General features: G+C 35.6%; 1 protein-coding gene across 10 annotated transcripts in view; it reads left to right on the top strand.

Annotated features, from left to right (window-relative positions):
* Positions 1 to 24,523, top strand: part of LOC128994560 (vinculin-like) — a 48,832-nt gene that overhangs the window by 7,254 nt on the left and 17,055 nt on the right. For 3 of the 10 annotated variants that reach the window (XM_054419195.1, XM_054419192.1, XM_054419190.1), the window contains exons 3-19: positions 1,935 to 2,080; positions 2,439 to 2,634; positions 3,648 to 3,792; positions 4,097 to 4,296; positions 5,171 to 5,359; positions 5,889 to 6,028; positions 8,467 to 8,545; positions 9,100 to 9,111; positions 10,242 to 10,378; positions 11,574 to 11,704; positions 12,103 to 12,254; positions 13,189 to 13,366; positions 13,495 to 13,692; positions 19,093 to 19,184; positions 19,915 to 19,987; positions 21,858 to 21,923; positions 24,193 to 24,246. In XM_054419195.1, coding sequence (XP_054275170.1) covers positions 1,935 to 2,080; positions 2,439 to 2,634; positions 3,648 to 3,792; positions 4,097 to 4,296; positions 5,171 to 5,359; positions 5,889 to 6,028; positions 8,467 to 8,545; positions 9,100 to 9,111; positions 10,242 to 10,378; positions 11,574 to 11,704; positions 12,103 to 12,254; positions 13,189 to 13,366; positions 13,495 to 13,692; positions 19,093 to 19,184; positions 19,915 to 19,987; positions 21,858 to 21,923; positions 24,193 to 24,246 — 2,188 coding nt within the window. The remainder of the gene's footprint in view (positions 1 to 1,934; positions 2,081 to 2,438; positions 2,635 to 3,647; positions 3,793 to 4,096; positions 4,297 to 5,170; positions 5,360 to 5,888; positions 6,029 to 8,466; positions 8,546 to 9,099; positions 9,112 to 10,241; positions 10,379 to 11,573; positions 11,705 to 12,102; positions 12,255 to 13,188; positions 13,367 to 13,494; positions 13,693 to 19,092; positions 19,185 to 19,914; positions 19,988 to 21,857; positions 21,924 to 24,192; positions 24,247 to 24,523) is intronic. The other 7 variants (XM_054419200.1, XM_054419191.1, XM_054419197.1 and 4 more) reach the window with 5 other exon arrangements.

The following is a 24,523-nucleotide window of genomic DNA, read 5'->3' as shown; positions in this document are numbered from 1 at the left end:
TCTCGAGGCACACACCTGATTTGGACTTAAATTTAACATGAGGCTTTGTCATGCATTAGATCACATAAAACAGCATAGATCTTAAGTGTTTATTTTTAAAGCCACTGATATTAATCTTATGTTCTCTAGGATTAATTGATTTATGTATGTAGCCATTAGAAGATTTTGAGAAAATTTTGAAGCTTTAATATTGAACCCAGCATTTTATGGATTATAATTTTGATTTATTTGAACAATATTAGTAATCTTACCAACCTAGCTAAGTCTGTTCACAAAATTTAGGCGGTTTGAGGGGAAGTTCCTTCTCTACTTTTTTTTGTTTGTATATGTAGCAGCTGATTGGTGTTTTGGCACACCTAAGCTGTTGAGCTTTGTTTCATTGTTTTAAAGGTTATCTTTGACTATTAATACAACAGTATTGTCAAGTGGAGGAAATAGATTTCTTCCCCCAAAACCACGTTAATTTTTAAACAGAGTATAGTATTTATTTATAGTTATTGTAGTCATTATCAATCCCAAGGCAATGATGGATAAAAATTGATTTTATTCATCTTTCAAGTATATATATTTTCATCAGCAGAATCAAAATTTTATTTTTTGTGTGGAAGGAATGATGTTGTTGGATGTTGTTGTTTATACTCACAACTTGATAAGAATTGTCAATATCAAGGAAACTCTATGATAAAGAATAAGTTTTGGTATTTTAATTTGCTGAATCAGAATGTTATATATAGATCATGATATTGTTGTATTAATCACTGTCAGCTAGATAAGAAATATCAATATCAAGGACTATTCAAAGATAAAGACTAAGCTTATTATCTTCAACAGTAGATATTCTTATCAACAGAATCAGCTTTTTACTAATGTTATCTGTAAATGTGATTTTGTGGTGAAATTCACCAGCACCTGTATCTGGCCCTGTGCCTAGTTTATTATGGCGAGACTCCAACAGTCAAATCTTGTTTCATCCAAACACTGTGACTCACTTGTTTACAAATCCACCCAACTTCACCATTTACAAATTTACTTGTGTTTTACATCGTCGTTTTGTAACTAATTATTTTTGTGACAAAACCAAGTTTTATAACTTTTGACCAGCCAACTTCAAATCTGGTGATAGCTCTTGGTGGGTTTAGCCTAAAATTATTTATTATACCTCCTCCCAGATCACACAATCAGAAAATGAAATAAATGTACTGTACAAACCCTCCAATCTAACACCAATTGTTTAAAGAATCATATATGCTCTCTGTATATGTACATGTTATATAAGGATTTATCTATTTTTCCTTGTTAAAAAAGATTTGTTGAGTTTTTATTTGCAATAAAAATTATTACAAAAATTACTATACAGTAGAACCCCTTTTAACCGAATTCAGGTTGTATAAAATAATATTGGCCGTAAAAGGCTTTAATAACTTCAGTTGTCTGGTTAAAGTATTTTCTATACAATTTTAACATTTTTGTAGCTGAAATAAAACGCTGCATTATATAGACATTATCTTAAATTCATTTTTTTTACACACTGTGGTAGTACATTGGCTATGTTTAGTATATGATGGGTTAACCGAAAAATTGGTAATCTGAAACGGCTCTCTCCTCTTTAATTCGGTTAACCAAGGTTCTACTGTGCAACATTTTTAAAATTCTACTCACGTGCTGCTTGAAATCAATTTTACCTCCAATCACACTTAAAACACATTAGTTCAATTACAATTACGATACTAGAATACGTCCTAATTTCTTACGGTAGGACTACTCTTAATTCCTGATGAATAGTCGTTATAAAGTTTTATAACTTTAGGTGACTGAACTCTGCCAAATGCAAATTTTTGCTGATCCAAATAGGGTTGGTTCGGGGTTTGATCTCAATCAGTTTGGATTGCGGGACCATCTTAATTCTTGTAAACTAATTGAAATCTGTTTCTCAGGTTGGTAAGGAGACCATCAACAGCAGTGATGACCCCATCCTCAAACAGGACATGCCAGCCGCCCTGTACAGAGTGGAAGGGGCTTCCAAGTTACTGGAGGAGGCTTCAGGGATGCTCAAGGTCGATCCTTACTCTGGTCCTGCCAGGTTAGTTACCCCCGCTGCAGCAAACCTGCAGACTGAGCGAATTTCTATTTGTGATTGGATTTTCACAAAAATATCTTATCCAGTAGAACTCCTCATATCCGAACATGATGGGAATTTGCGAAAAGGTTTTTTAAACTTCAATTCTTATGGCTTAATTTTATAAATCTTGTTATAAATGCATAAATTTCAAGTTGTATCACAGCTGCACATTCTGTTGGTGGCTCAGTTGAACTAATTTACTTTAATTCAACAAAAACTGGCTATAGCTTTATTATGAGAATGGAATGTTTGCTTTATAGTGCGGTAGCATATTCATAGTCAAAGGCTTTACTGACAAGTTACGTTTGTTTGATTTCAGAAAGAAACTTATCGAAGGTTCAAGAGGAATTTTGCAAGGAACATCATCCCTTCTGTTGTGCTTTGATGAATCAGAAGTCAGAAAAATAATCCGAGAATGTAAAAAGGTTCTGGACTACTTGGCTGTAGCAGAGGTCATCGAAACAATGGAAGATTTGGTGCAGTTTTTGAAAGATCTCAGCCCCTGCCTTAGCAAAGTGAGTGAGAATCTAGTTACAAAAACAGTTGTTAGTGTTAGTACCGGCTATTTCACACTGCTTTAATTAATAACTGGCTGCTTTTACAAATAAATTCTGAGGGTTTGGAAAACATACCCAGTGGTTTGACTATCAAGTTATCTAAAATGTAACCATCACCTTGAGTTGACCAATCCCATTTAGGCCATGATAATAAGCTACAAAGCTTGATGAAAAATCCCCCTTACAGAAATATCCAGGATGTTTTTTTTAAAACTTGCAACTTTATTTATGTAAAAACCGCAATAGATAGAAATATGCAGTTTGCGGGAATCATCTATTGACGTAGGGGGCCCAATTTTTTTGAATTCAACGTTACATTCTTATTCCCCCCCTTCCCCAACCTTATTTTATAACTTTATGTGAATGTAACATTGAATTCAAAAAAATTGTGCCCCCTACGTCAATAGATGATTCCCGCAAACTGAATATTTCTATCTATTGCGGTTTTTACATAAATAAAGATGCAAGTTAAAAAAAAAAAAAACACCCTGTATACACAAGTTGCCTTGCAAAAATGAGTAGTCGATTCATTTATATCTAATTCCAGAAGAAAATAAAGGTTTTAATGGTAAACCCTCTCTAAAAGGGGGATTTTTCTATTGCCATTAAACAGATTTATTCTTTAGCCAATTTTTCAGAGAAAGTCTAATATTTGGATGTAGGGTTTTCTATTCTAGGGTAATTTAACTGCTTGATTAGTTAGTAAACTAATATATTTGTAGATCAAAATGTTTCTGTTGAAATGTTTTATAGATAAGGGTTAGTTCTAAAGAAAGATACATATCTTTTGACAGTTTTAAATTTGAACCCAGTTGTCTTTCATCATTGGATTTTTATAGATGGTCTTAGACAAAAGCAGCTGATGTTAATAAAGCTGTCATTTTATCATTCCACTAATCTTTGCCCTAAAATATGCCCTCTAGGGTGTTGGTTTCCTGTCAATCTAACCTATGAAATCAAAATATTACCAGGTGTCTCGTGAGGTCGGAGCGAGAGAGAAGGAATTGACCCATCAGGTCCATCGGGAAATTCTCATCAGATGCCTGGACCAGGTCAAGACTTTGGCTCCGATATTGATCTGCAGCATGAAGATATTCATCCATATCATTTCATCTGGTGAGTCTTGCAAAAACTACTTCTCAAAGTTCCAATAAAGTTCAGATAATAAGTGGCAAGAGAAATAACAAGCCCAATAAAACTAAAGTAGCAGAGAGAGAAAAGTAAAAATTATGATCAGTAAGGTGGTATTTGACCAGAATTATGAGGGTGAGACTATTTCAGATAATCAATGGTTTCATTTTGATTTTGGTAAGGTTATGGTTGCAAGTATTTAATGATACAGTTACATTTTAAACTAGTAGCTATTCAAGTCCTTTCAACAAGTTTCAAGAGCCCAGTTAAGTGTGATATCCATTGCTAGGTGGCAAGGGGGCTGAGGAAGCTGCCGAGAACCGTAACTATTTGACATCGAGAATGACGGACGAACTCCATGAGATTATCAGAGTGCTGCAGCTGACCACTTACGATGAAGACGAGTGGGACGCAGACAACCTCACGGTCATGAAGAAGGCACAGAATGCGATCCAGAGTAAAATAAGAAACGCTAAGGACTGGCTCGAGGTAAATACTTTTTATAGTACTATTTTGAGCAAATTTCCCTATAGGAAAGTAACTGTTACCTTGGGTGGCACGTTAAGACCTAGCCCCAGGATTTACTTTTTTGGTTTGATGTCAGGCCAAAAACTTAATTTGTTAAAATACATATGTAGGTATAAGAAGTAAATTTGAACATAAGTATAAAATACTGACCAGGTTTTGCCACTAAGACCATTTTCAATGTAAATGTAAACATATATATGTATGTGTGTCCGTTAGCATGATTAGTTGAGGAAAAATCATCAGATTTTTATGAAATTCGGTACTAACATGTATATTACGTTTATTTGAATGCAAACCAGCATCACAGAGAAGTAAGATACAGATGATACATTCAATGGTTCACTTAAGTGTTGTTTATCATCAGTCGCGGGTGTCTAGAAAAAATTCCATTACTGTAGTCATTCCCTTCTGTCCTCCTTTCCCCCCTCGCCATCACGTACTACAGCGCTCATGCGGTAGGAAGACCCTGTGCACTACAACTGCTGTTCAAATATGCTATGTGGCCATTGCCGTTCGGGCTCTTCCTAGCTCACTACTACTACATTTCCGCCCCACCATACCAGAGCTAAAAGCGCAAGGTTGTCTAATAAGCACGTTTTCTCTCTTTGTCTTACTTCTCTGTGCCAGCATGATCAGACTATGGGAATTGGGTTTTATGGGATGAAGAAAGAATTTTCTAATTTTTGATCACCAAAACATCACATGTTGTAATCTCTTTCATAAAGATTTTGTAGAAACCCCCCAAAAAACCCAAATATTTTAGTTTATACAAACTTTGTTTTCCATCCAAAAATTGCTTTCCATGAATTTAATAACAATATTGTTATCTGTACAGGATCCTCTTGCTCTGAGAGGAGGGGTCGGTGAGAAGTCAGTACGTCAGATACTAGAACACGCCCAGGCAGTGGCAGACAGAGCCTTGCCATCTGACAGGGACACTATACACAAACTGTGCGGTGACGTCAACACCATGACTGAGGCACTGTGTGAACTGCGCCAGACCAACAAAGGCACCACTCCACAGGTAGGGCTGGGGTTCGAATCTCGCCAATCATCAATTAATTGATTGCTATGTCATAACGAATGTACAGAGTGGTCTAGTGTCCATAATCACCAACAAAGGTGTGTAAGTAGGTCCCCATGTTTAAAATCACAACAACAAATCAATTTCAAAGTTCATATTTTCAACACTTAATTTTGTATTTTTTTGTTTGCAGCATTTTCGAGAAATGTGTAATATTGTTTTGATTTGAGAATTAGCTGATGCATGACTGTCAATAGGCTGGGTAAGGTTTTGGGTTGGAGCAGGATATCTTCTTAATAGATTAACCAAATCCAACCAAATTAATTAAAATAATTGTCTATAAACCAAGAAATATTAACTCAGATGAAGCTCACTTCCACTTTGATTGCTCAGATCTTGCTTAAGTTGAAGATCTATTCAAATTACCACAAACCAACCTAACCTAACCGCTGCAGCCTGCTTTAGATACTCTGTACAACCGATCAGTACCACTTTCCCTTCCAATTGTAAAGCTGTGTGTTTGCTGCAGGCGGAGAGCTTGGCCCGAGGTATACAGGAGAAGTTGGGAGAAGTTTGTCGAGCTGTCAGCAACGCTATCAACAACATGGACAAGCACGGGGGAGGTCAGATTGCACACACAGTCAGTGGCCGACTGGAGCAGGCTCAGAGGTAAGTAACCAAATATTGGTTAACAAATTTCCCTTCTGTTAAAACATTCTAGTTTCGAGTTTCAATACTGTTATCCTGAAGTGAAGACAAGTGTTATCGTGCTGTTCTCTAAAAAAGTTAGTTTTCATTTTATTTTTAGCTATGACAAAAAAATGGAGGTAAAAATGTACTAATTGTTATTTGTTGTGTATTTAGATGTATCATACAGTTGTGCATCTGATGTAAGATAACTTTTCATTAAATATCATTAAAGACCAATTTATAATTGACTAGTGTATCAGAGATTAGTAGGCTGAAGCTATTAGAAAAAAATTTGAAAAAAAACTGTTATTTCTCATCTTAATCACCTTAAAAAATAAATACTGTTCTAAAACACCTACATGTAGTAAATACCCCCGCCGCAGCAAACCTGCCGTCTAAGCGAATTTCCATTTGGCTGAATTGATTTTCAATTGATCTATTTAAATAACATTAGGTTAATACTTTACTTTAATACTTTCTTATTAAATGGCGACCATACAAAGTAGGTATTTTAAGCCAAGTATGAATGGAGATGAGTGTAGGATGAGTGGCGCGATCTTGTAGTCTTGTTAGTGACTAAGGCCGACATATTCCTTAGACACAGCTGTTAATTAATAGCCCATACAGCTAATGGCAACTAAGGAACCTACAGTTTATAGTGGAGTCCGAACCACTTTTTTCCTTGGTATATGTATACGAATTGGTCTAATTATCATGATAGTACTGCGGATAATCGTATTACTCACCCGTGCGGACGTTAATCCACACCAGGGAGTATCGCATCCACAGTGCATGCCTGTAAATATCCACAATTCGTGACCTCCTAGTAGCTGGATTACAGGACGACGCGGTTTGCTGCTACTAGGAAACTAATAAAGTACGTGTTTTAAGTAAAATAATTATTGCTTCGTATAAAATGAATATATTTGCCAAGTTTGATCAAAAGATACCCATAAACAAGCAAACTACAACATTTTACAATATTCTCCATAAGAATAACATGGGAATTTTAAATTTACCATTTTTTTAAATTTTCTCCGTAACCAATTACTGTACAAAAACACTTTGATATACTGAATTGTTTGTTTTTTAAAGCTCTTTAAGAATTTTTAGAGAAAAATTGGGAAATTTTGTGTATTGAGGGTCAAAAGTGAGAAAAACCAATTTTTACCCCATAAAACCCCCCATAAAACCCTGTTCCCATAATCCGATCATGCTGGATCGCGAACTCATTCAAGTTTATCCCGCCTTACACCTTCAAACCAAATTTCATCAAAATCGGATAAAAATTACTCAAGTTATCGTGTTCACGGACACATATATATATATATATATATATTAAGAAAACTGTAGTGATTATTATTTAGATAAAATGTTTATTGTATTTGTTAAGATATAAAAACAACATGACTATGGCATAATCGTCGAAACTAGTCGTTGTTAAATAAAATGAATTAAAAAAGGGTACTTAGTTTTTAATAATGTTTTTATATATATATATATATATATATATATATATATATACATATATAAAAATTTGAACGAATGGTGTTTTTGGCCTCTGGGGACACCAAAATGAAAAAGTAAATCGGTCCCGGGCCTAAGTCTTACCATGAGACCTACGGTAATAGCTACTTCCCTATAGGGAAATTCGCTAAAACAGGTCAAAGTATCATGTGCACTTAGAAAGTGATGGTGAAAACAAGAAATTTTGAATCCTTAAAAAATCTAATCCTGAATCTCTAAACTTGCTGATTGAATCTCTAAACTCTAAACCAAAACTTATCCAACATTTTGATGGTTTTGGGATTTGAAATTCAGTTTTGGCATTTCAATACTTATAATATTTTCCAAGAGTAATTTTTAGAATCCATTATTCATAGGTTGGCACAGTCAATTTAACCCAAATTGTCAAGTGTGTATAAGCATCTGTGTTGAAATGATTACCCGGGATTTTGTCAAACGTGTCAAAACAACTTAATATCTGAATACAAGAACAAGAACATTATCCTTTGTTTGAAGTTTGTTTTTGGTGAAGGTTTAGTATATGAGGGTTTTTGTGAACATTTTCCATCCGCCAGAAAATTTGTAGCTGGGTAATCTCTCAGCTGAGGACGGGAACAGATTCCAGATCCCAACACATCTTAAAAATTATTAAATTCATTAAAACTTGAAATCGAGATAGATAATGTTTACAATAATTCCTGAAATACCAAGAGTGTTATGTTAGTATTGGTCTTCCTAGTTAAGAAGCTTTACTTTTCCTTCTGACATTGTTCTTTTTTCCAAAACTACTAAATTTCTCAAGTATTCTAATTACCCATGTTTGAAATTCACTTAAAAAACTAGTGTTTTTTCCAAGAATCACTAGTAACCTATGTGAGTTTCCTCGACTAACAATACATTGATTGTTACAGATGGCTCAGTAGGCCTCAGCATGATGATCATGGACTGGGGCAGCAGGCTATAGCTCTCATTGTCAGCGAGGGCAAGAAGGTACATTTAATATATTCTATTTAACATTATTGCTTTGGTAACTATACTATATAGACGGTGTACTGTTGTACAACAAATTTAGAAATGGGTTTTATGGGTAAAAAAATGGGAATCTAGAATAACTTTTTTTGTAAACTCCTTGTTAGCAAACAATAATCTTTTTCGTTTAGTCAATTCCGGTAGAAAATGTTCAGTAAACAACTTTCTAGTTAAAATCCTGGGAAATCGCCTCTAGATAATTACTTTTTGATACAAGGGTCTCTTCAAGCTTCAAATATTTAGATTATATAATGTATGTTATCTACAATTAAATTTAGAAACCCTGTAGAATCTGTAAATAATAATGGCCCATCTAATAACACACATATTGGGACAGAATTAGTACCAAACTAATAAATGTTCAACAACATAAAAAAGAAATATGCTTCTTCACTTCCTAGTTTTGATAGCTAATAAGTGGGCTTGCTAGTCATTCACTGTAGATATCAAAGCCTACATGAATTAACATTATTTGGCTAACATTTTTTTAACTTTCTTGCTTACTTTGGCGAAAGGATCAACGAAAGGTATCACAAAAATTTGATTTTCTTAAATAGTTTTAATTTCTGAAATAGATAATGCATTTGCTGTAAGCAATACTTGCAGAAATTCATGTACATATTTTGGTTGGCATTCATTCATCTGTTGTACATTATGTAACATTTCTGTAGGGGTTTTGTCAGCAAGCTAGTTGCATAATTAATTGTTAACCTTTCTCTCCTCCTCCTAATTGTTAACCTTGTACTCCTCAGTGTAACAATAAGTAAAAAAAAAACGTAGTATTTTAAATATAATTGTAAATACTGCTTGATTTTTTCATTCTGTTATATATGTGTTAGAATATTGTAATATTGGATTAATTGACCAGTTAGGAGATACTAATGTACCATATTATGCATTTTACTAACAATAAAGTTCTTGTATCTTGTAATTAGAGTGCCTAACTATGAAAATAAATCCAAATTCTAACCATATTAATTTAATTTTTCTGTACTGATGAAATCTGTGTATTATAGAAACGCACACCAAACCCACAAGACCACACAGTAGGCCTAGGTACTAGCGTAGACTAGACTTTGCTTTGTAAAAATGCATCTGAAAAGCTTCATAGGGAGAGGTTTTTTTGTTTGCTTCTACAACCTACATCTGGCTTGTTATTTTTTCTAGTTGGCTGAAACTGCAATTACAACAATAATTCCCAAACCACAAACTAAGAAAACCCAAAATCATCAAAACAAAAGGTTTACTGCAATCCATATGTATAATCATTGGTAATTGGATACCGAAAGTTATATAAATAATCAAAGGTATAATGTGGATTGTTTTGATTTTAAGACAAGTTTAATGGCAGCCACCAAGGGCCAAATAACCACTTTAGATCCAGCATAATACATTCAAAATTCATAAAAATTTGTTCTAAGCCAAAATACACTGAAAAATGTTATCGTCTTAGTGTCACTTGGACTTCACGGACAAGTACTGTTTACTCTATCATATTAATATTTATATTTGTGTCTTGATCAAGCTATCTAAATTATACAACTTAGGTGTATAGGTTTAATGTTAAAACAATTAGATCATGCTTGTTCTACGTACATAAGGTATTTTATCTATAAATCATTCAGCTATGATGAGTGTGTTGTGTTGGGTGTTGCAGGTGGCTGATGGACTGCCAGGAGTACAGAGGAGTGAGATATTGACCTTGTGTGACCAGGTAGACAGACTGTCTAGACAACTCAGTGACCTGTGCCGCCGCGGCCAAGGCAACTCTCCTCAAGCTCAGGAGATAGCAAGGTACTATGAGACATTCAATCAATCAATTATGTTAATTTAGGTGTAAAATTTGTCATCAAGTTACTTAAGTGACTTTTCAGTCACACACAGTTAAAGTTTGTCATTAAGTAACTTTTCAGATTTTGCCTCAGAAAAAATTTCATTAAGATTGTATAATTGGTTACTTACAACTTAATCCATTTTATACGTTGGATGAATTTTTAAATTTTGAAATTGAGTCTTATAGCCTAGCCTTAAGCCCCCCATACACAGTTGGCAAACATGTCGGGTCTGCGGTCTGTCTGCCAAGTCTATCAAGTCTGGCTGTTACCACACACGATCCGACCAGTGTTCCGACCGCCGTTCTGACAGCGGAATCTTCGAGTAACTTCGGTATTATTTGGTCAACATCGGGTCGATTTCGGATGGTCCGTCCAGTCCACAAAACCACTGAAGTGAACTACCGGTACGCAGACCAAGTCTGTTGAGCCCATACACTATCTGAAATGTCGGTTATGTCGGCAGTGTCGACCAAGTCCGTCTGGAATTCTCAAACTACACACGGTCCGACGCGGTCGGAGTCGGATGAGTCAGCAGACATATTGGACCGTGTATGGGGGGCTTTACTTTAGATTTTAAACATTACATGATTGTTCTGTTATGTGAGCTCATCATATGATGATGTCTATTGTAAAATTTTGTAATTTTTTTGAATGACTTACAAATGTCTTATTTATCTTATCACCATTATCTAGATGATAGGTCTTCGGGTGATGGCTGTTGTTGAATAAGTTAAACTTGAGGCCGAATGTGTAATATCCATCCTCGGGACGAATTACTGTTCAACTGAATCTTCAGCTTCATTAGTTTGCCCGGGACATAGTTTAACTTATTCAACGTTTTGGTAATATTACGAAGACCTAGATTGTAGTATTCAATCCCCATGTTAAAGTTGTCATCAATTTTTGAATCAAAATGTACATTAGTTCATCATTCCGTACTAATATTATCACACTCTATGAGCTTTTCACAAATAAAAACATACATATAGGACTATTTACATGATGCTCTTGTGTAAAGTTAAAACTTTAAAGATCACATAATGGATTTAATATATATATATATATTTTATAATAAATTTCGTGATGGTTAGTTATATTTTTTCACTAAATTAGGAGCGTTTACGGATTTTAACAGAGTCAATTTGATCCCCTAGGACCCTATCTCAGAAGCTGCACGAGCTCAAGGAAAAGATCCAGAATGCCGTGGTGAACCGAGTTGTTGAAGATTTTGTCGACATTGTTACACCCTTGAAGCATTTCACTGAAGCTGTCCATGTTCCTGAAGGTAAATTGGGTAAATTTAACAGACAATAAATTCTCAATTTTCATTATATAAATCACTATTTATTAGTTTAATAGTATTTTATGCCACGAGGCCAGAAACAGGAACTAGGTGTTCACGGTGTGAGCATGATAGAAAAAGTCGAAGATTCCCTGAATAAACCCTGAATAACACCTATCTGAATAAACCCTTATATTCTGAAAAAATGCCATTGTTATGTTTTGTAACCTTAAATTGCGTATTAGCCCCTTGCCTCAAATTTTCTGAGGTAAGCTAGCTAAAATCTACCCCTTTCCAAACATTCCTAACTAGATACTTTGCTGTTCTTTAATATTTTGTAGTCTAGAATTCACATACAAAATAAACTTGTGACACCCAATCAACAACAATGATTTATGCAGGTACTCCTGGACGAGATGTCAATTTCAATGACAAGGCAGCAGCTCTCAACGAGTGGTCCACACGGGCTGCTAGAACTGGTCGTATGGTGGCGGCTGGTGGTAGCGGCGGCAACAAGAAACTGGCTGAGTCACTGGTGTCTGCGGCTTCTCAGGTAACACCTCATTTAATTACGACACGGTATCCTTAACCTGTTAACTGACCCTGGATAATTGACTGACTCAAGGGATCTAGAGAATTCTATTTTTATTCTTATCCAGGGTTTCTACTGGTCACTGAGATCACTGATCTTACTAGAGAGTCACAGAAGTCACTTGTAACAGGTTTTTATTTGAAAATCCACATAAAAAAAAACAGAAAAAAATTGATCCTAACTACAATAAGCACTCCAAACCTTTCTTTTTTGCACCTTGCTGCAGACAATGAAATTCATAATGCGGAATCAGAGAGCAAACATATATTGGGAGCAGGCAACCAGCTCAAATCGTTACAGCACAAAATAGTAAATGCCCGACCATCTCGTTCAAGTCACTGAAAAGTATTGTACCAAAGATTGTGTATTTTAGTGCCCCCCACCACCTGCAAAAGTCACTAAAATTTAAGGGTGGTAGACACCCTTTTATGACAGTGATACAATAGATAGTTCTGCAAGGGTCAGTTAAAAGAGGGTGTACGCCGTACGGTAATTTCGATTTTGTCTCCTATGTGTGCTAATAATCATCAGTCCATCCTTGCCTCACAAAATGAACCTCCTCCTTTTGTGCCTTGTAGCATAATATTAAGTCTTCCTTTATTATCTTGTACCATTTCTTTCACGGTCTACCAACTATTATATTCAAATTTAGCTCTCTAGCCAGATTGGGTTAGTAAGGTTACCTGAATAGTAACAGTATTAGTGGTTGAACATTCTGTTAGGGACAGTAAAATATTGTAGTTATGGTGTATAGTGTTAATGATAGCGTTTATTACCTTAGGATGGACTGCTTTTCCATTCAGGTTAGCCTACAATCCCAACAATCCTTAACATGTAGACCTCTTTCGTTCTAGGTTAGATTATTTACATAACTTATCATTGATTCGTCCTCCAGGTTGAGTCATTGACCCCTCAACTGGTCAATGCTGGTCGTATCCGACTCAACTACAACGAGAGCAAAGCAGCTGATGAACATTTTGACAACCTACGCGCTCAGTACTCTGACAGCGTCGCACGCATCAGGAACCTCTGTGACGAGGCTACTGACTCGGCTCACTTCATCAAAATATCTGGTTCGTAAGAAATGCAAATAATAATTGTTTGTGTATTGTATAAATTAGTCTGTGTTTTGTGTAAAGTAGTCTTGTATTGTGTAGTTGTTTACACAACCATCTCACCAATCTTGATTCTCATTCTTCAGAGGAGCACATGCAGAAGCACACGGTGATGTGTGAGGATGCAATCGCACGACACGAGCCTCAGAAGTACGTGGAGCAGACGACATGCATAGCCAGGCTGGGCAACAGAGTGCTGCAGGTGGCCAAACAAGAGGCAGACAACTCTGAGGACCCGGAGTTTATATCAGCTGTGAATCGTGCGGCAGACAACCTGCAGTCTTGTAAGTAACCAGCTGATGCCAGTTCTTAGAATAGATAGAAATAGAACCCAGTTGAATGAGCCATTTACATTGTTCACTGCCTTATCAGACAATAGATGATGCTCTTAATTCTTTGGGATGACCAAACTCGTAAGAAAAATTGTTCAACGCGTGTGTTAAAACAGGGTGTCTACCAACCGGGAAATCCGGGAAAACCGGGAATTGTACTTAATTTTTTATTGGCCATGAAATGTACGGGAATTGTCCTTAAATGCCAGACTATGTCCTTAAATTTTTAATGGACCATAATTTTATTGATCGCTAGTTGGTTAGGAGCACATAAAAGGTTTATCAGATGTTTGTTTACATTTTCATAATTTATTACTAGAGTTATTATGCAATAAAAATCCCATTAGCAATTTCAAACCCATTAATATTTTATCACGACAATCAAGTGTCAAGTCAAGTACTTCCAAGAACTGTTGACTCAGTTATAGCTCATAAAAGTTGTATCACTTTTATTCCTTTACTTACTTACTTACTTACTTACTGCCGTGGCTCTTGGTACCCAAGGTGGTACTTTGCCTCGCCAACACACTGCCTCCAGATTTTTCTATCCATTGCCTCATCTTCCCTTCTTCCCAGTCTTCTTAGGTCTTTTCTAACCTGGTCTCGCCATCTCAACTTGGGCCTTCCTGGTGGTCTTCTGCCCTCCGGATTGTTCAAAAGGACGTTTTTGACTAAGGAGTCGTCCTCTTTCCTTAGTAGATGGCCAGCCCATCTCATTCTCCTACCTCTCACCTCGGCCACTATGTCTGGGTCCATATATAATTGCCTCAACTCTGCATTGTGTTTTATCCTCCACTCTCCATCTTCAAAGGTTGGGCCATATATTTTTCTCAATATTTTGTTCTCAAATACTATCAAACGTTTTTCTGTTTTTTTACTTAACACCCAATTTTCTGAGCCGTATAAAAGAACTGGTCTTATAATGGTTTTATATATACGGAGTTTTGTTTTGTGTGATAGTATTCGAGAGCTTAATAGTTTGTGGGATGCTGATAAACTTCTGTGTGCTGCATTTATTCTTTGTTGTATTTCCATATCTTCTTCATTATTATTCGTCAGCATTACTCCCAAATAAGTGAAGTTGTTTACTTTTTTAAAGTTGTACCCTTCTATTTCTATATTGTTGTCATTGTTTATTTGGGTTGCTCTCCCACACTCCATTATTTTTGTTTTCCCTTCATTTATTCTTAAACCAACTTTCTTTGTATGGTTTAAGAATTTTGTGACCAGCATTTTCAACTCTTCTTTACTCTCCGCTATAATTGCAACATCATCTGCAAATGCAAGGACGTTTATTTTGGTCCCTATTGTAATTCCAGCTTCTGTTTGCCTTACTTCTTGTAGTGCTTCCTCTAAAGCTAAATTAAATAGCAATGGGGACAAACCATCCCCCTGTCTTACGCCTGTGCTAACATCAAACTTTTCTGAGATTTCGCCATTTATCTTAACCTTACACCTAGATTCTGATATGCTTGATTTTGATAAGTTTATTAATTTTTTGGGTATTCCATACTTTTCCATAATCTTCCAGAGTCGTCTTCTACTAATCGAGTCATATGCTTTGGAGAAATCGATAAAAAGGCAGAGAAAGGTTTTATTGAATTCATAGTATTTGGCAATTGCCTCCTTCAGTATGAATATTTGATCGGTAGTTGATCTACCTCTTGTGAAGCCTGCTTGATGTTCACCTATTATATTTGATGTATACTCCTCCAATCTTTTTTGTAAAATCTTTGATAGTATTTTGTAGGTGCAGTTGAGGAGAGAAATACCTCTGTAGTTGGTGCACTCTTTTTTGTCACCTTTCTTATGAATAGGAATGACTATCGCTTCCTTCCATTCGTTTGGAATCACTTCTTTTTCCCAAATATCCAGAATCAATTTGTGAATCTCCTTCGCTAGTCTTGCCCCTCCTGCCTTAATCAATTCTGATGATACTGAATCCTCTCCTGGAGCTTTATTGTTTTTTAATTCCTTGATTGCGTTTTCTACTTCTTGTACTGTTGGGTCTGGGACCATTGGTTCCACATTTTGATACACTTCCTCGGTTTCCTCTTCCTCTTCTTCTAATTCTTCTACATTCAAGAGATCTTTAAAATACTCTTGCCATACTTGTATCCCTTCTTTGCTCTGTATCACTAGTTTCCCAGATTTGTTTTTAATTCCATATGGCATTGGGCTATACCCCTTTCTGAAAAATCTTACCGATCGATAAAAGTCTCTGCTATTGTTTGCCGTCCGATCTTGTTCCGCCTTCTCTAGGATTTTGTTCACCCATTCTCTCTTTTTTCTCCTGAGTATCCTTACTGTTTCTCTTGAGCGTTTTTTATATTTTTCCCTATCACTTTCCTGTTTCTTGTTGAGCCAGGTGTCTTTCGCTTCCTTTCTTTGCAATACTTTTTCTTTGCATTCTTCGTCAAACCATGGTTTTTTGTTCTTCCTTTCCTTCTTACCACACACTTCTTTTGCACAGTTTTGTAGGGTTTCCTTTATGTTGGTCCAGCCACTTTCAATTTTATCTTCCTCTGGGTCTCCTTGAGCTAGGTTACTTAGGGCTTGGAAACGGTTCGACAGTTTAAGTTGGAAGTCTTTCTTTATTTTTTCATCTCTTAGATGATCGAAGTTAACATTTATTGAGGTTTTCTGTTTTGTTTGTTTCTCTATCTTAATCCTCTGCAATAGATTAACTAGTACTAGATAGTGGTCTGATCCACATTCTGCTTTCCTTATGCTACGAACATTGGTGATATGACTAGAATGTCTGAGATCTACCAGAACATGATCTATTTGATTATTTGTGATGCCATTCGGTGCTGTCCATGTGACTTTGTGTATGTCCTTCCTTGAAAAAAAGACAACTTTTTTATTAAAAAGAGTGTCTTTTTATTAAAAAAGACAACTCCTTTATTCCTTTACAACTTCTTTTTTTATTACTAGGGTAATTATTATGAGACCCCAAACCTATTTTATCATGAAAATAATAGCTTTATAATGGCTGTTAAATTTCACTTCTTACTTGTACTTTGGCTTGAAGATTCAATTTGCCGCGGCCATTGCCTAGTGCCATAAAACTGTTTATGGTTTCATATAAAACATGTAAATAATCTACAGTTTTATTTTGTAAGTTAACCCATTTTTTATGGATATTTGATCTTTTAATTGACAAAACCACAAGCAATGTTGTTTGCATTAATGTTTTATCACTATGTAGGCCTGCTTGGTTTCAAATTATGTCATTGCATTTTCTGTATCTTTGTCTTGTATTGTTGGCTATTCAGGTTTCAATGTTTTTTGTTTCCCATATATTTATTTGTTGAGTTGTATGCTTTAAGCAATCTAAATCTTATGAACTAGAATGATGATAGTGACTTTGCTGCTATTATAACCTCATTGTTTGTTAACCAGTTTATATAGGCCCTCCTAAATAATTAGGTCTAGGCCTGGGTATTTTGATTCTTGAAAGAGCTGTAAAATATATTAAGAAAATGTAATTGAGCCTAGATAAACAACTAATGATTGCTATGTGTCTATATTAACTTTGCAAATGAAAATACAATAATCTTACTCTGTGCTTATTGCTTATTGGTAGCCGCTTACCATACCTTGATTTTGTACTAAGAACTGAGTAACAATATGCATTAAAGATTTTTTTTCAAAAGTAGTCGAGAGCCTAACGTTGTGCCAGGGCGAATCATGCCAAATTAATCCGCCTGGATCGGATAAGCTATGTTATGAAGTTTACGTGACCGATGGAGATATTTGTCGCTATCGCAGGAGACAATGATTGCGTTTCTCTGTTACACTATAAAAGCTTTACCTAAAGTATAGGTAGGCCTATACTTGTTTACTTTCAATAAATTTCTATTTTGAAATTTTTAACTCTTATCTATTGTTATTTACTGTTCTCTCTGGTACAACTACAGTTAATAACAAGATTAATACAGTTTGACAAATCAGGAAAATTATTCGGTAGGCCTAATGACACCGACAAAGGTTACGGCAAAGTGTCCTTAAATGTACGGGAATTGTCCATGAATTTTTTATCCAGAATGTAGTAGACACCCTGTAAAAAGTTGGATTTAGTAATGTTTGTTTGGGATGAATTCTTTCTTCTAAGTATGGTGCCTCCAGCAGGCTACTGGTTAGTCTCTTGAAAGTCTTGATGAGTTCTGTGGTAGACTGGCATCAAAATAGAATTTCTCAGTTTTTGAAACTTTGGTGTTGAGGTATATATATGCTATGTTCACAAAAAGTAGGCGGATCGAGGGGAAGTTCTCTTCCTACATTTTTTTTTGCTTAATGTATATGTTGCAGGTTTATGTTTGGACAAACCTCAATCAGCTGTTTTTTTAAAGGTAGGATCAACTGGAGGAGATAGATTTCTTTCCTCAAACCGCCTAAATTTGTGAATGGAGTATAGCTTGTTCACACTAGGCATTCCCCATCACAGGACAACTGTTATAATAATAAATCATTTGTAGTAACAGCTTGCCACCTTTGGAACTCTACCTTATTCTACCGAATCCTTAACATGTTCAATGCGGTTGCGCAAAGGCCAGCTGTGGCCGGTGGTGCGAACAGCTAATGTGTGGATGAGTTTAAATTTAGTTCCATCCAAATTAGTGGCATATAATCTGCTTCCCAGTCGTTGTGGACGTAGTTTTACAAGAACCCAAAAGATAGCAGCATTAAACAATATTGCTAGCCGGCCCTCAGTATTGCCAAATGCAGGAAAAAAGCAGGGGTGAAGTACCCGGGTTGCAACATGAAAAAATACTGCAAAAAAGCGGTAAAGCATAATTTTGAGGTTAGGTTCCTTCCACAATGCTACAGTACATTCATTATCGTTATTCTATTGCATGTTATTAGATCCAAGCCTAAACCCCACTACAATAAATCTGTAACAATCCCTACCACTTATAAAAATAGTCAGATCTGAAAACGAATGATACCAGATTGAAGTATAACACTGGCACAATAAGCGGCAAGCAAAACAACGTCTCACGGCAGCTAACCTCGCATTAGAACAATAGTTTGTAAACGGCACTTTGACAAGAATACTCTTCGCAAGCCTCTAGAAAGCGCTAGCAGTGACGAGATTACTTGTCATGGACAGCGAACGTTTTAAATAACTGATCCTGATGGTGGGGCTGAAAGAATATTACCTCAACCAAATGACACGGGATATTAAACATCAAATTGAAATCAGTTATGACATGCAGTATTTTTGGGTGTATACTTTTCATTGTTTTAAAACCAGTGATGATCATGTCATAAATAGAATTGGTATGCAACAATGCTGGTATTGCATTTAACCAACAAGTACTAATTATTATTTTATGCTTCCCTCAGCTATCACCCACATGGTACAAGATGCTAAAGCTGTAGCTATGAACACTCACAACTCTGCCGCAGTTTCTAAGTGGAGGGAATCCAACAGAGCTGTAAGTTAAAGTATTTTCTAAACAATCTGATTCTTCCTTACTTCTGTATCCTCATAAATCTCTAGTGATTTAGGCCTTGCAAATTGCCTACATTACTGGCTGTATTCTCCACCAGGTTCCTACGTTCCTGGTTTCTGTCCAGGTTTTTCCTATTGGTTTTTCTGTCCTTTTTATCATCCGGTCCATTTCTATTCTCTGCTCATCCCTTAAAAACCTGAATCCCCTGATTTCACTGTTTTTGTAATGTCTGAACTTTAGTTTGATCACTTTATCCATAATTGGTTCTGATTAAGTCCAATAGAAGTGTTGAGCTGCTTTTTTGTCAAATAGCTGTTGTGTCACCTTTGCCATACAGCATCTTTGCAACTGTCTTAAGTTTAAGGCATAAGTCAAATTTTAAATGTTCAGTATATTGAAGCTGTTTAAATGTATTCTTTACCCTTACCCATCCTCTTTTGATGACTAACATCTGTCATCATTTGCTAAATTGGTTTCTGAAGTATCCACTTGTAAATCAGTGTCTGTTTTTTTTTTTTTTTGTCAAGACCAGAGATTCTAAGCCAAACTCCATTGATTTGTTACTTGTAAAATTTATCTATGTAACTAGTAAAAAGTGATTTATTAGCTTACTTCACTTAGCCTACTTATTATTAGTTAGCACTCAATAATGTATGATCATTCTCAAATATATCACGCTGGTTAGTTTATTGTTATTTTGTATATTTTTTAGTTGCTGAACTCAGTTGGTCAAGTCAGACGAGCTGTTACTGTAATGCCAGATATCAACAACCTTCACATCAACGGTGAGTATTCTGAATCAGAAAAGAGTTTTCAGAAAAAAAAACATTAAATTTGGAACTCATAGATATTCGAGTTGGTCAAGACAAAGGTTTCTTAAGTGTTACCTAACTAAAAGTCCTCTCCTTATAAGAATCCTGAATTATGTTTCTGAACTTAAACTGAATTAGGCTAATTAGTTATCAAATGATTGTAAATATACCACAGATTAGACTGTTTAGTGTTTATTTTATTTTTCGTATTTTAAGTGTAAATTGTCCTATATAACAAAATAATTTCTAATAGTTTTAATATTATTTGTAGGCTAATCTACATAGAATAGTTTAACATAGACTAGTTTAGTACTTTTGTACCTATCATTTGTACCATTATACGCTTCTCTTATGGATATGGAAACACAAATTAAAATAGTCATTTAATAATTGTTTAGGATAGGCTTACATTAGAACCTCTTTCAACTCAACCAAAACACTTTTAACCGAAATAGCAATTGACTGCAACGGCCTAAAAAAATAAAATCAAAAGGAAGAGAAGTAAAATGACCAAATGAATAAAGGTAGCTCCAGTTCTGGGTTAAGGCTGTGGACTTATACACAATGCAAACTACAATATGATTTACAATGTCTGTTAGCTACAATTAGAAAAAAAAATAGATGACAATTTGTCAGTGCCATTCAAAGTTGTGGAGTCACTGCAAAAACTAATAAAGAGGAAGAAAACCTAACAGATGTGGGAAATTTGTTCAAAAACAGTAGAACAGCAGTAGTTGGTGAGTCGGTGGCTCAGTCGGTAGCGTCGCGGACTTCGGGCCCAAGGCAGAAGTGTCGTGGGTTCGGATCCTGGTCACTGCAACTAACTTTTATCAGTACAGTTCACCTTTGTACTGTACCGGCTCACCCCTTGCTTTGCTGGATACGTTCCACGCACAGATCTGTAGTCTATGTGGACGGGCAAATGCAAGGTTAAAAGAGGCCGCCAACCTCTTAAAAAAAAAAAAAAAAAGTTTACAAAAAGCATTATCGATCCTTAACGTTCTTTAAAAGTGTTATATAACCTTAACACGTTCACTACCCCAATAGTACTAAATTTTTCATTCATATGGACCAGCGACGCACATATGCAATGGCCATGCGATGGCTGGTCACATTAAAATAGACTGACATCCCATATTTTCGTCGGTTTCTCAATGTCACTAAAAAGCTTATATCTTCGTAACGGTCTAGGCTATTTGAAGGGCCTGAATTCTCTTTAGTGGTCTACAGGGATGTCTGTTGCATATGTGCGTCATTTGGTCTGTGGATGTGATGATTAGTGACGTCATATGATAGTTGGCAAAACTGTTTTTTACTTTGCTGCATCACTGCCCCGTTGTCTGCGTGCACTGTTAATCAAGTGACACCCGGTCTATGTGTAATATTAAAATGTATACCTCGGTCCGTGGGAATGACAGCAGCGATCGGTAGCAAACGTGTTAACAGGCACTTACAACCTTACAGTTACAACATTGTCTTCTTTCATTACTATGAATAAAAAAAATTCTAATAACATTTTGGTTGTCTGAAATGACCTCCTGGTTAAAAGAGTTTCTACTGTTATTATCCTGATACAGTTGCCATTAAGGCCTATTAAACTAGTGATATATCGGTATTCGGTACCTGAAGGATATTCTCAGTAGGTATCAGGAAACCGCTACCGTGATTCAAGTTTTGTTCAGGAACCAGGGAGTGGGAACCTATTTTAACCATCACGATTGGAATAGGTCTGGGTGATTTTCAAATGTGGGTGGGTAATCTGAAATGTACATAGGGCACTAATAGACATAGTAGAGAGCTGGTACAATGTACAGAGCACACTAATGTACATAGTCTGTTGTAGACGGATGGGAGAGAGAGATTCCTCCCCCTCCACCCCCACCTGCACCTCTGTCTTACTCACCTCCAGGTAACCAAACTCACAAACTCACCATCAGCTGATCCTCTCTGTTATGTTGTATCGGACTGTCATTTAGCATTAACATCAGCATTTTTTGTAAAAGATTGTTACAAATCCTGGTATTACCAAATTTTCTTTGATAGCATCATTAGGCTTATTAATAGCCCAATGTCAAATTCCATCTGGGTCCGAAATCGATCTTGCTTAATCCAACCATTACCCTTTAGATTTGAAGGTGAGCGCTATAACCACTCAGCTACCCCGATAAATATTGTATAGGCTCATAATATGACGTACTAAGGTCTTGGTAGTAGGTGAATAATTATAAACCTTAATTGGTCTTAATTCAGTGTGTTTTTTTCTGATGCTTATCTACCTTTACCCGACTAAAATCTGACCTACCTAGGTGCGTAGTTTTTTGGTGAGAAAACCCTATCTTGACGTCTTTGTAGGAGTAATGTATGTGTTATTGAATAGAAATTAATTTTGTAGGCATCAAGGGATCAAGCTAGTTAGTTTGGTAGTAGAGCCTAGAGCGTTGGTCCTTAGGTACTCAACTCAAACCCAGCTAATGCTGATAACAAAATAGCTTTGTCCATGTGAAAATGCTACAATCTTCCAAGCTTAGCGTGAATAACGGTTTTGGACTAGATCCTAGTGTCCTAGGATTTGAAGAAAAGACTTTAAGGAATGTGAATTAATTTTCAAAACACTTTAAATACAAGTTCCACCAACTGGACTAAAGCTCAATGAATTTTTTTTTTGCAAACTTCAGACTACAAATGTTGCTAGTCAATTGATAAAATATTTCCCCTCATGTTTAGCTGATACTAATTTGCATGCTCACAAAATTAGATTCTACAAATGTTTGTTTTGATCAGTAAGCTTTTTAATACAGTAACATACAGAGAGGATTAGCTGTATATTTTAGTTATTATTTTAACAATGCATGAGGTCATATACGTAGAATTTAATTTTAGCCATCACATTTAAATATAATATAAAGGTGAATCCACAATCCATTTAGAATATCATTTTTGGACTCATTGCTTCAAAGACGTCATCAACTGTATAAGCTGTTTAAAAGGTTTGAATATAATTTTAATAACATAAAAAAATATAGATTAGATTTGATAAAACCTTGACATCATTTTACATATATGCATGCATAGTGTACAGTACAACTTGTTGAGCTTAAGCAATACTTTAAAACTACACTTTCTGTATTACTTCTTGTTGTGGCTGTCTGCACATTTCCTGGCACACTGTACCATTGTATGTTTAATTTTAGCAGTTTGATTATCATCCCTCTATGTTCAAAACCATTGTTTATTACATTAAATTTTGTGTGTATATTGTGAAAGCGTTTACTGCGTTAAAAAAAATAAAAATACTTATGTTTTAGAATGTAAATAATCTGGGCAAGAATATACATTTGTGTTCTTTCATAAGTTTTTCATAAATAAATGTAATAAGATGCTTTGTGTTGAACTCATATTATTTGTATAGTAACAGTTTATTTTATATAACGGATTGAAAGTGCAGGCAGACAGCGTATGTACATAAATATCCTTTGTTTGAAGTTCATTTTGGTGACAGTGCATTTATGGTGTTTGAGGGATTATTGTGAACGTTTTCCACCACGTTTCAAAATGTCTGGGGATTTGGAATGTGAGCAAGTACCTAACAAAGTACAATCCTAGAAAACTGTAAAGTAGTCAGAACAAGATGGAAAAGACAGAATGCAATTTGAAACTATACAAAACAAAATTAAGGTTACTAAGCTGTCGTCAACCAATCCTATATTTGTCGTGGATGACTAGTTTTGGGGTTAAAACCCCATTTTCAAAACCTTTTCTTGTCAATTGTCAAACATAATCTTCTTGCACTTGCCTTTGTCAAAATTACTTCATACATAAACAAACACACAAAGAAACATTTAGATTTACAAAAATATACAAACGTGCGAGGCCGGCCAAGGACAAAACGAGACTATGAATAAATTGAAATAATAAAATAAGTTAGAACATAGGTAAGTAAGGACAAAATAGGCACGTCTTCACAAGATATTGGCTCATGCAAAACAGATTTTCACACTATTATTTCCGCAATAATCCTTCAAACATCATAATTAATATTTAATTCTCAATCTAGCCGATCTAATGGAGAATTTGGATCTTTTCATGAGATTCGGTGGATTTGAGAATCAAAATTCATCATTGACCGCATATTGTAACACAGCTTGGTGGAGGTGTAACTTGTAATGCTATTTTTGCAGAAGAGCCTCGATACCAACAGCAGCAATACCGGCCTAACTACTTCGTGGAGAAAGGTACTAACTTGTGGTGGAAACTTAACACTAACTGCTAATAATGTTCCCCGTTCAACTTTCAGTAGGTAACATAAGTAGTGTATAAATGTTACTTAAGGGATTTGTACCAGTTCTTATCAGGTTTGTGTTTGGATGTTATCTTTCTAATTGTTAATATATATTAACGATGGATTCATGGATGGCATTCTGATTTTTCCCTAAGGGCCGGGGGGTATGGAATAACCAAGAAAACAGTTTGTCCTTGGGCCTTTACCAGAAAACTATAAAAATTTAGGTA

Source organism: Macrosteles quadrilineatus, unplaced genomic scaffold (assembly GCF_028750875.1).
Source record: "Macrosteles quadrilineatus isolate MER2022 unplaced genomic scaffold, UCM_ALF_1.0 Scaffold_5__1_contigs__length_97177068, whole genome shotgun sequence".
Lineage (NCBI taxonomy): Eukaryota > Metazoa > Arthropoda > Insecta > Hemiptera > Cicadellidae > Macrosteles > Macrosteles quadrilineatus.
This window is presented reverse-complemented; position numbering and strand designations above follow the sequence as displayed.